At 44.4% G+C, this 15,323-nt stretch overlaps 1 protein-coding gene across 4 annotated transcripts in view; it reads left to right on the plus strand.

The window, feature by feature from the left end:
* LOC146172315 (monocarboxylate transporter 11-like) overlaps nt 1-15,323 on the plus strand; it is a 47,365-nt gene that overhangs the window by 12,184 nt on the left and 19,858 nt on the right. The window contains exon 1 of one of the 4 annotated variants that reach the window (XM_084586080.1): nt 1,339-1,480. The exons of the other annotated variants lie outside the window; for them this stretch is intronic. Within the exon in view, the coding sequence (XP_084442206.1) occupies nt 1,435-1,480 (46 nt within the window). The 5' untranslated portion in view covers nt 1,339-1,434. Of the gene's footprint in view, nt 1-1,338; nt 1,481-15,323 lie in introns of those variants that run through there. 4 annotated transcript variants of the gene reach the window in all.

A 15,323-nucleotide genomic window follows, 5' to 3' on the forward strand; every position in this document is an offset into this window, starting at 1 on the left:
TTACGAGATATTTCAGTATTGGCATGTATTGCTCAGTTTTGCCTCGTTCGTTTTCCTATCGTTCTCATTTCTGATCAGTTACACGCAGCGTTTAACACCCAGAAGCTGCACGTGCGACTACGAGGGACACCGGATAGAAAGTGGGTCAAAGGTTCCTTCAACTTGCTGGTGTTCTTAGCGTGCACTGACGTCACACTTCTCATCCATCCAAGCTCAGCCGCCAAAGTAAAGATATTCAGAAGCCGATCGCCGTGGCATAGCATTCGTGTGACCGACTGTGATTTTTTTTTTTTTTTTCATTTCATTGTGAACAGAGCAGCGATTTCTAGCGACTCCGAAGTTCTTCAAACATATCTCGTTTTATGCATTGCACATCTTTTTTTTTTAACTGAATCAACATAAATTTTGCATTTATTCGCTTGGATTGCCCGAAAGTTTTCGTGAGACGGCTGAGAATCAGCTATTAATGAATGATAATGAACCCGGCAATCAATTAGAACCTTTCGGCAAACGAGCCCTGTTGTCTCCAACGGCGATAGCATTGACGCCTCGTCACGTGATCGGCGCCGCCTACGTAATCCTGCGACCTGACGTCATCGCAAGCATTCAGCTGCTCAAGAGAACTCCTTTATTTCACACCAGGTGACTACTCAACGCTTGGTTGAAGAAATGAAGTTGGTTGAAGAAGTCAGCAACACGTTAAACATGGTCCCGGGGCCCAACACAAGCTCAGATGGCGACACGCAATATGCGCCGCAAAAGCAAAGTGCACAATTTTTCTCCCGTATCGTAGAGGAAGCTCATTGCATCATGTATTAACCAAAAATAACCGCTTTAGACTGATCGCACCTATGCGCTATAGTTAAGTTAAATGTGGATATTAATGATGAACCATTCCAAAATTCAGTTCAGGGTAAATTACAATAGTTAAAATGCGTTTCATAAGTGAGCTTCTTTCATATTTTGCGGACGGAAATTCTAATGGAAGCGCTTAACAGTTTTCTTTTCTTTGCGTATGTATCGCAACTTACCAGGCTCATCGAGGTGTTCATTGCGAAATGTGCCGTTTATTTAAATCAGCAATTTAACATTCTTTAGCTAGGGAATATAATACGAAATAATGTCGCCCATGGCTCACTCACCCAGCCGGAAGAAATCGCAATAGGCATCTTTTGCATTCGATGAAGGCGAACACACGACCGCACTTACTCTTTTTGTTTCCTTCTGGTCGCCAGAATGAAAAGAACTTGTCATCTCCTATTGGTTCCGATAAGGCATCCAGCGCGTGTATTATTTGCATGCTCTTCTCGTACGTATGACGCCGACGTTGGCACAGACGGGACGATTGCATGGCTGCATAATTAAAGAGCGGATGGAGTGCCAATTCGGACGACACGATGTCCCAAGCACGTGCTCGTGACAAGAATTCGGTGCATGTGGCGACTTTTGGCTCATGGTCACCTCTACGTCTGCACTGCAGGTATGATGACGCAAATGTAATTGTTGTGATTTAGTTGCTTACTCAAGGGCTCATTAAAATAAACTTTTCCTCGGGCGCGATCGAGCTCCACGCGAGGAATTTGCGCGGCTACCTCAAGCGCTCCCTCAAGTTCAAAGTATAGACAAAGAAAAACAGTTGCGTTCATAGGCGCGATACGCAAAACGGCCTGTCGACGCAAACCAATTTCCCATGTCCTTGTGTCGTGTCAAGGAGAACGGTGCACTGATTGACTTCATTCGTCGAGTGTGAAAGATTCAGGGTTTTTGCAAGCCGCCTCATCCGCTCTCTCTCACACTACCCCTCTCTCTCTGTGTGTGGCCCGTTTTGCTTCTGATCGCTGGAGAGCATTTTTGCTGAGCCAGTAATCTGAATTTCGAGCCACAGTGGCTGGGTCTCAGTGAAGTGTGAAAGCGCCCATTGATATTACGAGATATTGATGCGCGCTGAAATATGGCAAGCAGTAGAAATAAGCCCAAAGTTTTTTGCTCGGACGTCTGATATATCCTATACGGTTCTGATTCGCTACTTTAGGGATCGCAACTTTTGTCTGCGATGTATTCTGATCACGTCTTAGAATGCAGTGTGGCCGCACTCGAGACGGCCGCAGTTAGAGGACGCTTCCGTTGACGCGTCATCTAACTGACCCCATTGAGGATAACGGTGCGTGCGAACGATCGTTGATACAACATCCGGTTTGCGCTACGCAGGCACAAAAACTTGGCTTCAGCTGCCTCCGTACTGACGCTGGCGCACACGCAAGTTTGGTCAAGGTAGACTTGGTAAGCATCGCCGCGCTTGCATATGCGCCAGCGTCAGTCTGAAGCCAGGTGCAGCCAAGTTTTGTGCATGCGATTTTGGTAAATATCGCCCCGTGTTGGCCAAGACGCTCGATACGATCGCGAGGGCCCCGGAGAGGTGCAATTTAAAAGCTCTCAAGAAGCAGATGCAGAAGGATAGTGTGCCGTAGATCCAACTTCACTTCAGTGGATTGCGGCACCTGCAAAGAATGCTGTGCGAAAAAAGCCAAGCAGTACCGGCAGCCGTCGGGCTGCAATGATAACGTGAAACATGTCAAGGTGAGTCCAAGTAATGTAAAGGCTTTCGAGACCCTCGACGCTGCAAAGGGGAGATGTGACAATGATCAGACCGAAAAGTTGTTTGTATACTTAACAAAATACAGATCGAGCGTATCGGAAGTTGTCGCGTCCATTGCATCAGCCAGTGGGATACCCGACATAAGGAGCGAGGTGAAATTCAGGCTCAGCTTGAAGCAGCACTTCATCATGGCAGAGAAGAAGAACGTGGAAGCGGTCGCTTTTATCCTTTAGAAGTGCGAGGTTGAACGGAGGCGAATGTGAGGCCTGTACATAAAAGTCACAGAGGACGCATGCGAAGGAGTACTGAGGAGCATCAATACTGAAAATAAAAAAAAATCGAAGAGCAAATGTGAAGAAATATCAGAGCCAAAAGAAAGAAAATCTTGGGTGTAAAAAAAAAAGTAAAACTACCGCAGTGGCGGTAACCTCCTCGGGTACAGAGTTCCCTTTTGCATATATCTATAGAGGAGGGGATATGCCCTGCTACCTTTACAAGAGAATGACGCAGGTCTGCTGCGGGTTGAGCAGGTGAGCCGACGTTTGCCTCTACCCGTCTGTGACGAGATGTTGGACACGGGGTTCTGAAGAAGGACGTGAATGTGTAGCACGGATTCAGTGCCAATGGCCAACACAAGACAGAGTGGAGCCTTTGTGAGCAGCAATTCAAGGCTCTCTTATATTATTACGAAGGGGCAGTCGGGAAAGCATAATCTCGGAGCTGCAATGGATAGTGTGTGTGGGGGGGGGGGGGGGGCAAAGTACGGGACTCTACAGGTTTCAGGCGGGCGCAGGCGGCGGCCAACGATCAAGCAACCACTCGCTGTCGCTCAGTTTGGCGGCAGGCGAAACAAGCAGAACAGAAAAGAATGGAAAATGTGAACTTCGCCGCTCGAGTTACCTGGGGTTCTCGGCTGTTGGGAGGAAATGATGAAAGTGAAGAGCTGAAAAAAGAACTGGAATAGCTGAGGAAGGAAAGCAGAAAGCTGAAGGTCGGATGGGAGAAATTTAAAAGCACGCTGAAGCTGAAAAGGTTGCCGCAAAAAGCACCGACCCCCCCCCCCCCCCCCACTCCAACCCTCGGAGGGGGGGGGGGGGGGGGGGGGTCCGATAAAGTAGGGTTTACGAAAATATCCTCAGAGGAAAGTTTGCGTTGTAGCGAAAGAATGCAACTCGCCATCCAGCAGTTGCAGGTCAACCAACATCAGCAACAGAATAGTGGCTCTTAAGGTTAATATGGACAGGAAATATGAAGAAAGAAAAAACATAACACAGTGCAATCAAAAGGAGCTCGGTCAAGAATTGTGCTGCCAACAGAGTTACAAACGGCGATGATCATACCAACAAAATGTGCAATCATAATCAAAAGAGCAAATTAATTATTTGACACTGGAACTGCAGATGATGATGAAGCCCAATTACAGCAACACTTATATATAATTGGTCTAAAACAAGCGGTAATAGCGCTGCAAGAGAACAGCGTGGACGCGATTGCGAATATAATTGACTACAGACCTCCCACCTTCACCCAAGGATGCGCATGTTAGTGTGCAAGGAATACATAGCACAAATTATTGATCTGAAATTGGGAGGGGCAGTATATTCCTGCGTCTAATTAGCGCATATTTACTGAAAGAAGAAGTGCTAACACGCTCAAAGACGGAAGCATTTGTTATTGTCATTCTCTCGTATTTGTGTTCGTTGGCGCTTCTTCTTTCAGTTTACCCTCTTGAGACCGGGCTATAGGCATTTTATTTAATATATTCAGCCACTTCCGCCACTCGATCGTTAACTACTAATTCTACAGCAAAAAAAACATCGGCTCCGCCAAAAGCAAGACAACTCCCACACTTTTCGCCCAAAGCTGTGGTAAATCACGATAGCTGCATCCCTTCGGGAATGGCCTGACTGTAAAGCCCACCCAGATGCGATACTGCTACACATACGCGCATGACGCGTTATAAAAGGTGTCCACCACCCGGTCCACATGAATTAAATTCGCATTTTCCAGCAGGTCGACTCGCCAGTTCAGATTTATGACATGCTGCAGCAACACACGTCGTTGATCTTCGATATAATGGTGATAAAGATTATGATGGTGATGAGTGCTTTCCTTATGAGCACGGCAAAGTGTGGTGAACTGCTATCAGTTTGTAGGTTGCCATAATAAATGAGTTATCTCGTGATATTTTATATATGGACCGCGGATATCAATTGAGAATAAAGCATAAATGTCTGCAGCTAAATTTGTAAAAGCAAATTTGTAAATTTGTTGATGTTGTTCGACGCTGACTCAAGCTATGTTTCCACCTCTACCCTCCAGGCGGCATAAGGATAACTTGCCTTGAGGGTCCTCCGATGACTCAGGGATCCCTCTTCACGCTGCAAGAACGTGTGAACATAAGATCGACTAACAGCATCACTCCCTCAAAGGAGACCAGAGGGAAGCGTCTTCCTGTAGGCTCGGGCTGAACGGACATTACGCAGTTTATTTACTTGTTGATTGATTGATTGATTGATTGATTGATTGATTGATTGATTGATTGATTGATTGATTGATTGATTGATTGATCCTAACTAGCATTCCAAACCAGAGCGTATCACGAGCTTTAAAGCGGTGTAATAATTCTCGTGCGCAAGAATTCATCGCCAGACATTACTTTATACTTACAATTTAAATACTTAGTGTACGAACTTTTCGATTGTCACTTTTTTGAAATTTTGGCTACTATTTTTTTCAGTGCTTATGCCAGGACTCAAGAATCTGTTCTTTCTTTTTGGGGGAGGGGGGGGGGTGGTTCTCGGTTAATGAATTGCCAAATTTTTATTTTCAGGTCAAGACAAATCCTGGTACTTAGAAGTGCAAAGATAAATCCTATAGCACTTGGTGATAAAAAATAACGCAAATAAATTGAAATAGCCAGCAGATAAAATTCCCACTGTAAGTTTTCTTCTGGAAATTGGTTGACATGTCTGGTTGTCAATCTGGATTGAGGGAGAGAGTGAGGTTTCACATGTGGTGCGTGTTGACGTTAGCGATGTAGCTAACTTTCAATCCTAGCAGTATTCAGAGCATCAGATTTTTTTTTTTTCCTGCCGCCTATGCTGGGTTTCCCGTCAGTGTTCTACGTGCAACAGATAAACACGTACTTAATTGACTAACAGTGCTACACTGGTGGTGGTGATAGTGATAAAAGAGCGATTATCGTTTAGGTGGCGAAAAGGTGGTTCTTCCTGGCCTGCACAGGCATGTAATCCAATGACACGATACCTCAAATGACACACACGTACTGCTTACATAACAACACTACCAGCATATCCCGCTCCTGGCTTCTTTTATTTAACAGCATTTCGAAACCCATTGTCGGTTTTTATTAGTGTAAATCGAAAATTCCAATCTTTAAAATCAATCCAGAGCTTTCAAGAATTACATGTCTAGCCCCAAGTCCTGTCTTTAGCTTCTGTTCCTGCATCAGGCATTGCATTTGTCTGCTGTCAAGAAGGGAAAGAAGTATCAAGAAGGGAAAGAAGTAAATAAATAAACCCCATATACCGTGCCATACCCAAGTATACCATACCATACCATACCATACCATACAATACCATACCATACCACATCATACTACACCATACCATACCATGTCATACCATACCATACTACACCATACCGCATGATACCACAGCATGCCATACCATACCTTACTACACTATCCATACCACACGATACCACAGCATGCCATAGCATACCACATGATACCACCCCAAGCCATTCCATATCATATCAGCCCCATATGATGGCAGTGAATGTGTCTTCGGTAAGTTGCATAGATCAAGCTGGCATCGTATATTAGCTGTGAAATTTAAGGGGGAAATTCATCAAGGAATGTATCGTGTAGTTAATCATTCAATAACAGTTTCCATAGATTTATACAAAAAGTGTCACTAAACAGCATGTGCGTCATGTAGACCAGAGCACTGCGCAACCGACGGACGGAGCTCCTTAGCAGAGAGAAACACAACTTCCGGCTACCGCGCGAGACGACACAACACACAGCGCGTGTAGGAGCAACGGCCGAGCTGATCGAGTTAATTTATCCTGCTACTTTTAAAGAGGTCAATTTGTCCACTGGCGATAGCTTTTGAAGGCCCTTCTTTCACCAGCGTTCTGCGAGTACTGCTAGAAACTGCTAATCTGCATGTCTGCCCTTTGCACACCAATGAGGGAATACCTGCACAGATAGCAGGTCTCATATCGTCTCGTCGAAGTTCTCTCTAAAGCCCTGCAAGGCTGACATTTTATTTATTTTTTATTTGCAAACACTGTTGGCCGTGGGACCGTTACAGTAGTGGTACATAACACGAGTTTAATTCGAAACATTTACAAGGTGTACAAATTTCACTATAAATTTCAGTCACATTTTATGCAACAATAATACTTCAAACAATGTTTGTAACTGATTTTCTGACTTTCAACGCAAGTGTAGATAAATCACACAACAAGAGAACAAAAGGTGAGAGTACAGATAAATCGCACAAACAACGAAAAAAAAATGTACATTTCCTGTTTACATTTGCAAGGAACGTGACCAGTGCAATGTTCGACAATACGTTTTTCAATGTAAAGCAGAAATAGCTTTTTTCAAATGTTGTTAGAGTAGCGACCAGTGACAGAGATACTGGTAAATTATTCCATTCTGCTATCGTCCTCGGGAAGTAAAAGTTAGCATATACATTAATGCGCGGAATCGGGGCTTGGTAGTGATATTCATGGCTTACTCTTAGGTGCTTAATTTGTTTGGGGACTAAGTAACGGGAACTGTTGATGTTCAGCGAGTTTCTTGATATAGCTGAAACAGGAATTTCAATCTGGCCAACCGCCGACGCTCATTTAGAGGTGGCATATTTAGAAGGCGCAGCATCTCTGTGACAGAGTCGGTACGTGCATATTTGGATGTTATAAATCCAGCTGCACTTCGCTGTACACTTTAACTTTTTTAGTAATTGACTTTCCAAGGGATCTCATATAATGCTTGCATATTCAACAAGTCCGGAGATTAAAGCTTGCGATGCCAGCTTTAGTCTCCGACGCAGAAACCAGAGTTTCTTTTCAGCAGCTGAACATATTTTTAGAACATGATTTTTCCAATCTAAATCTTGAGAAATGAGGACTCCCAGATATTTAAGTGTATCAACTGTGTTAGGTATACGGTAGACGACCCCAGTTCATAACTGTAGTCAAGGACCTGTTTGGACTTGTTCGTTACTCGTAAAACTACTATTTTTTTCCTAATTTATTTTCATTTTCCACCTTTCACACCACTTTTCAACTGCTGCGACAGCATCATTAAGCATTTTCTGATTCTATGTATTCTTTACTACAGTATAGAGGAGACAGTCGTCGGCGAAAAGTCTTACTGTAACGTCTTTATTAATATCGGAAGCAAGTTCATTGATAATAAAACGGGACCCTGGGGTACTCCAGAAGTTACGTTTGATAATTCTGATTTGCTGCCATTTACTGAAGTAACACTTGTTGCTGGACTAGTTGGTTCGTGATCGTACGGGAGAAAAGTAAGCGCAAAAAAAAAAACAAACACAAGAGAGGAGACAGGACCTGTCTCCTCTCTTGTGTTTGTTGTTTTTTTTTTTTGCGCTTACTTTTCTCCCGTACGTTTCTGCCATTTATTTCAACAAACTGAGCTCTACCGGTAAGATATATGCTGCTATCCATTGTACTAGCTCGTTATTAATTCACATTAGTGCTAGCTTGTTAATTAACTTTTTGTGATCAACTTTGTCGAAAGCCTTGGAAAGGTCCAGGCATATTGCATCAATTCGCTTCTTATTGTCCAGTGCCTTGGCTAAATCATTAACTGTCTGAACTTGCTGTCTTACAGGAAAAAGTGTTTGTCGAAACCCGTGCTGGTCTGAATAAAAAGGGTTTGCTGCTTCAAGATTTGTATAGATTGCTTTTGATAGTATATGCTCCAAACGTTTGACACAGTTAAAAGGTTGGCCTGTAATTTTCAACGGCTCTCTGGTCTCCAGTTCTGTGCACAGAGAGTATCCTTTAGCTATGAGCCAGTTATTAGGAACCTGTTTCTGCTTAAGTGAGGTTTTAAATATAATGAACTGGATAATGACTGACCCATTCCGCATACCTGCGCAAAAAGGCGTTTGGTATGTTGTCCGGCGCGACAGACTTTTTTTTTCACTGATATTTAAAACAAGCGACAGCACTCCATCATAGGTTATTTCAATGTCGGGCATTGCTGCTTCTTTCTGAGGTGACAAATTCGATTGCAGAGAGGTTGTTGATGGGGCAGTGAACACAGACTGAAAAAACCTATTGTAAGTATTCGCTATCACAGAAGCGTCTGTAGTCACCTGGTCGTTGACGACAATGTTATAAGGGCTATCATCTCTTTGTAACAGGTGACGCCAAAATCGATGGGGAGAATATTTCAGGTAGTTAGTTAATGTCTCGTCGCAATATTTAGTTTTTGCTTTTCTGGGCGCTTCTCGCAAGAGGCTCGATAAATGAGATATTAAACCACAATTTCTTGGCATTTCTTTCTTTGCCGACTAATTCTCCGTTTAAAGTGAATAATATCCATATTAATCCGCGGATTATATTTGTTTCCTCTCTTTCATCTGGTTGGAATATATGTGTTGATGCAGTGGAAGACGATATCTTTAAACTTTAACCAAAAAATATTGACATCATCCTCCTTTTCAAATCTGTCTAAGGAAGAAGATAAGTAGTCAATAATACTACTGTGGTCCGCTTTATCAAAATCAGATATATAGATGACGTTCTCTCTTAATCTTTGCAATCCAGGCTCTGCCGCTATCTCAACAAAAACTAGTTTGTGGTTGGACACACCCTCTTCAACTTTCACTTCGTAATTGTTGATTCGCCCGTCAAGAAACGCTAAATCCAGCGTTGATTTAGATGGGCCTGCTACACGTGTACTACTTTCAGTCACCACCTGCTTCAGGTCATTATTAAAAGCTATATCCAGGAGCAGTTCACCGCTTTCTGCGTCTCTAGTTGTCAGGGTACCCCAGTCAGTGCCTGGAAAAATAAAATCTCCTGGAATAATTAGCCTGTGGTTCCTCGGCTTCATATTTTCTAGATACGAAAGAGGTGCATTTGGCGGTCTATACAGCGCTCGTACGAGATAAGAGGCTTTACACGTATTTAACTGGCACCAGACACTTTCATGATTCGGGATACCATTGATGGGTGAGAATTGGATGCCTTCTTTTATGATTATTGCGACGCCTCCTTCTCGCGTTCCCCGGCCACTGCGAACTATAGACAAGCGTCATGTTTGTAAACAAAGGTGGCGCTGCGATCGGCAGATACATGGGGTGTAGGCAAAAGCGCAGCGTGCCTACACTGCGCCAAGCGAAGCTACCTTCGAAACCATTTCGCGCATGCGAATATTCTGAAGCGTAAGTTTCGCTTGTACATAGAAATAGTTTAGTTTACGCCTGGAGAGTATTTCAGCACGTTATCAGCCGATTACTGCTGGAATTACCCGGCGAAGAGCGCTGCATTGGCTTCCTTCTACGTGGCCTCAACAGCGCGAGGCTACAGTACGTGATTAAGTTAAATAAAAACGAGAAAGCGCAATGTATAATAAAAACTGTTCAACTCCCAGTCCCATTCCTAGCGCATGCAAGGAGGACGACGATATGAATGACTGAAAGCGTGTTTTTCATATGAGGACTCTTTTGACTGGCGTGCTGCTTCAAGCACTTTCGCTCTAAAGAACAATATTATGGACTAAAAATCACATTTCTAGTTCACTGTACCGGCAACTTAAGTCATAGAATTTCATATTTAATAAGAAGAACTCAACCTTTTAGTTCTGTGTAACATATTCGCCCAGTACGCGCGCTGCCAACTTGTTTTAGCCTGCTCGATAAAAAAAAAGACGTTTGACGTCTGTCTCATCCTAAAGACGTAGCCAAGGTCATTCACAGGCTAATATATACATGAAAGCCCGTAAGAATGCTCTAATTTTGTTTCTTTTTCGCTCTATAGGAGAGACCCATGAGTGCAGATGCAACGTTCTCCACGATCGCTTACAGCGAAATTTGCGCGATCTCCTGACCTTTTTTAATATACTTGCAAATTTTTTATTCAAATGCGCGTCATCTTGTTCTGCTTATTTTTCACCCCTCATAGCCGATTCCACTTTAAGACGTTAAACTCCGCATACCATATACTTAAACATCCTGCTCGATCAGAGCTATAGGTTGTACGTGGATATTTAATTCGTTCGTCAGGACCTTAATAACCTTCGAAAAGAAAATTTAAGAATATGAGAAATAGCGCTGCGTGGCTGCCCGGATCCTCACGATGTTTACTCGCTTTCTAGAACCGGTGATGAAGAGTCGCTGGCGAAAGTAAAAAACAGAGAAAAGCTAGCTCACAAGTCAGGGCCTGTTATTTCGGCAATATCGCGCTGGAGTGACCGCTCAGGGTAATTGCAGTTACCTTCGCAGCAGCTTTTGTGTCCTTTTCTGTGTGAACATATGCACGGGCAGTACTGCAGGTGAATGGAACTCACAGTGCAGCTTCCCTGCCCGTGATCATACGCACAAGGAATGTCGCGTCTAAACAATTCCTATGACTTGATAGTATATACAACAAAACGGGCACGAGCTGCAAGTGTTTGCTATTGCGCTCTTCGTCGTGCGGCCGAAAAACAGTCATGACAATTAAGAGTTGCAAACTAACTGATCAAGCTTCAGTGCAGAAGTGCAACGCAAAGGCAGTCCGTCGTCGAAGGGTCTACTTGTGGCGCTCAACGCCGCTGCCCTTCGCTCTCGTCTCTGTCTGACCGCAAGAAACATATTTAAGCAAATGCCATTTTCTTTTCTGTGCCTCGTGGTGCAATCAACCGCACCACAGCTTGCAGAAATATCGAGAATTATGCCCGAAAACATAGCAAGCGGCGCGCATCCAATGCAGACAGCCCGCGCTTTTGCCTACAGCACGAAAGTCGCTGCTGTCGATAGCGCCGCCACATCTCCACTGATGTCACGGGCTGACGCTTGTCTATACTGTATCCTGGAAGCACCCATTCGCTATCCTTTATTTCTGGGCGTAACCAAGTTTCACTGGCAGTAACTACATGAGTGTCGTAATTAGCTAGTACATACTCTAATTCTGCAATTTTGTTGACCGGACTCCTAGCGTTGAGATTTATCAGCCGTAAGAAAGGTAGCTGCAGGTGAGCCTCAATTCATTCCTGATTTTCAGTAACCGGAAGCTTTTTTGCAACGTCTAGTTTAACGCGGCAGCCCTTAGACTAATCCCAGAGGAAAACGTCACAGTCTATAACCAGCTTGTCGTATTCAAGTCGAACCTTTTGCCCATCGTGTCGTTCTTTCTTGGCAGAATTCCATAGCTGTTGTCGTTTGCTCTGTGTTTCTTTGGAAAAATTATCGCCAATAGAAATTCCGGTTCCTTTTAGTTTTCTGAAATTCCTGAACAGTTCTTGCTTTTCCATATAGTCATAAAGCTTAAGGATAACCGGTTGAGGCTTCTTAGCTTTTGCCCAACCGATTCTGTGAATTCTTTCCACGGTTTCCACTGTGGCACCTAATTTATCCTGAAAGACATTTGTGACAACTTTGGTTTTCAGATCTTGCGTACTTTCTTCTTCGCTTTCTTTAATTCCGAACATCTTTAAATTATTCCGTCTGCTTCTATCTTGTACAGCAATTAATTTCTCGTTTTGTTTTTTAAGAGTGCTATCAAGGTGACTGTCTCTGTCAGCCGTTCAATTAAGCGGGCATGGTCCTTAATGGCTTTTAGGCTGGTCACACAGCTCCTTCAAAAGCGCCTTCGTATCAGGCCAAGGATTGAGCTCCACATCTCCTGACAGCAAAAAAATACATTGATGCAAAAGCAGCGAAAATCACTTTGGAGCACGGCAGCACTACAATAAAACGATTGTCACTTTTGTAGCCGTGACAACAATAGCAGTAATAGCCCACCTGTTCAAGAAGTAACAGCCGCATGTTTAGACGCATTGTGTCTATCGTGCCCACTGAAGCTGGCTGCCGGTAGTACGCAGTTTATAAGCCTAGCCAGAGCTGTGCTTGATCCCACGTGACGCCCGTGCTCGAGAATGTCGACGATCCGTGATGATGCGTTGATATCGGCCACGTTTGCGATAAGCCGGGTTTGCGATATCGAGAAGCCGGGTTTGCGAGGCACTTGTTCCTCGTATCTTCTTCAGTTGAAACACACATCAGCAGCACCTGTTCGAGAAGTAACAGCCGCATGTTTAGACGCATTGTGTCTATCGTGCAGCCGTGTCCACTATTGCGAGCCACAAATTGAGAACGCTCGTAGCCGCGAAGTCATGAACTTCGGGGTTTAGAATATTTCGTAGAGTCCTGACTAAGCGTCACCTACTCGCGCAAAACTTGAGCGCTCGAGCTACAAAGGCATGCAGACAAAACAGTTAAAGCGAACATGCGCCCACGGCGACCGTGGTCATACGTATTGCTAGCCACCACTCTATACTTTAGTGCGACCTTATATATAGATGCCGCTAACCTGTAAAATTGGGAAACCGATGGTGTAGCTGAGGGTTTCACGTGTCTTGTGCAGTCGAGAAGCAGCACATGTTACAGGGCTTCACTCGGACGGAGCTTGGCCGAGGAAATGCTCTGAGCATACTTGCATATTTTCGCAACACGGTCCCTGAGTGTTAAACATTATGTGATGGCCAGACAATTGGGTCGATCGTTACAAACATACTACTTACTCTTGCGTTAGTACTTAGCTTCTAATTCCATCTTTGACGCAGGACGGCAGTTGGCTTTCGTGAACTGAATATTGCATTACTGGCGTTTCTCCGGTCCTGCACCTCATTCAGTAAAGTATTGTCGCACCAACCAGTATGAGGTCGGCGAAATTGATACAACGGCTAATTCATTAAGTGGGGCGTTATGGCATGCTGTGGTGCCTTGTGCCTGCCACAGCTGAGAAATGCGAGATGGAGGCTCAGTTAGGCACTTCGGTGTCGTCGTCATCCGTGGCAGATGCCGCTTGGGCTGTGAGCACGGGACCGGTGCTCCTGCCGCAGTATTTTCAATGATGGTCCGTATTCCGCAACTATGTCACGATTCAACCAACCGGTGATGTCATGCCACGCGGGTTATATCTGGGCTCGGGCTATGAGGCAGCTATCAGAGTGCAGTCTCTGAGATGGTAATTAAGAGGCGTGCATTCTACTGAAAGCATTCTTAGTACGCGTTCCCACGAGCCAAGGTTTTTAAATGAATCGCTGTTATTTTAGATTTCGCTGGGGAAACACTTCTTGCGATACTCTGGCTATGTTAACTGGAGGAAAACGGGTTTTGGTTTTGTGGCACGAATAACTCGTAAACGGGCAAGTATTCGTGCTCCAAAGGCTCGCTTCTCATCCAGTATTTGTACGCACACCAAGAGACTGGCTGTTTCCGCCACATTTCATGCCAGCAATCGCCGCAATAGCGAGCATGCCTAAATACGTGGTCCAAACATCTTTTCGCTTCTATTCCAACTCTTCAAACAAAAGCAACCAAAAAACTGCCAAAATAACGTCACGGGAGGCAAGAACTAACACGCCTCACAGCAGAACGTTAATGGTGTTTAATTAAACGTACCACGTACATTTCTTTATTATTATTATTATTATCTTACGTCCGGTAAACAGTAAGCTCAGCAAAGGAAAATTCGCAACTTTGCTTCCGGCACAATTTTTTTTTCTCGCCGAATGAGAACAAGGACAAGCTACAGTGAAGTCAGGCTTGGTTTTCCAAAACTGGAGGTTCTGCCTGAAATTCTCTTCTCTTTCTGTTGATCTGCTTGGAACTTGTCCTTATTACCTTGAACTTTCTATTGCATTGATTGGCCACCTTCTACGGTGTTGTATTGAGACTAGCATTATTTTAAATAAATAAATAAAGGGCGGGAAAATATGTGAGTCCCTGAATAATGTTCAAGAAGGACTCGGCATACAAGATTATTCAAAGAATAAACAAATACATGTTGTTGTTGTTGTTTTTCTTGATTTCAACGATTTCAGGGACGGCAACCTGCACTCGGAAACAGCGGCGATGGCCAGTGCGTCGCAACCGTCGCGGTCGGTGGCAGCTCTCGTTTGGAAAACAGCAGGCGCGTGTTTAACCCCGACCAGCAACCGTTGCTCGTGCTAGAGGCCGCCCGTACAGTCAACCGGGTGACGGACGCCTAGCGCAGCATTCACTATGTTCAGTTCTGTTCAGTCGTTCAGTCGTGTCCGACTCTTCGTGACCCTGTGGACCACATATCACGCCACGCTTTCCGATCTCTCACTATCTTCCTAACATCACATAACTTCATCATATAGAGGTGTTAAAAAAATAAAAAAGAAAACTGTCATGCAGGCAGCAGGTCTGAACCGGCGAAGTGCTATGCACGAACGCTTACGTCCTTTCAGCTAACCGCAGAGACTAGTGGCGCTACCTTCCGTGCGTGGCTGCCTATATGTAACCGAGTTATGCCCTTCCAGTACTGTTTACATTGCTGCGTCCCAACGACATTTAGACACGCTTTAGACGCTCCCCTCTAGTTTGTGTTCGTTTTCTCTCACTTATCTGCTACTCGTCTTTCATCCGCTAAACGTTGTATATTTACACTGATGCTGTTTTGTTGCTACCTTGCTGGCACA

Source organism: Amblyomma maculatum, unplaced genomic scaffold (genome assembly GCF_055883805.1).
Source record: "Amblyomma maculatum isolate TAMU_Amacu unplaced genomic scaffold, ASM5588380v1 scaffold_13, whole genome shotgun sequence".
NCBI classification, from domain to species: domain Eukaryota; kingdom Metazoa; phylum Arthropoda; class Arachnida; order Ixodida; family Ixodidae; genus Amblyomma; species Amblyomma maculatum.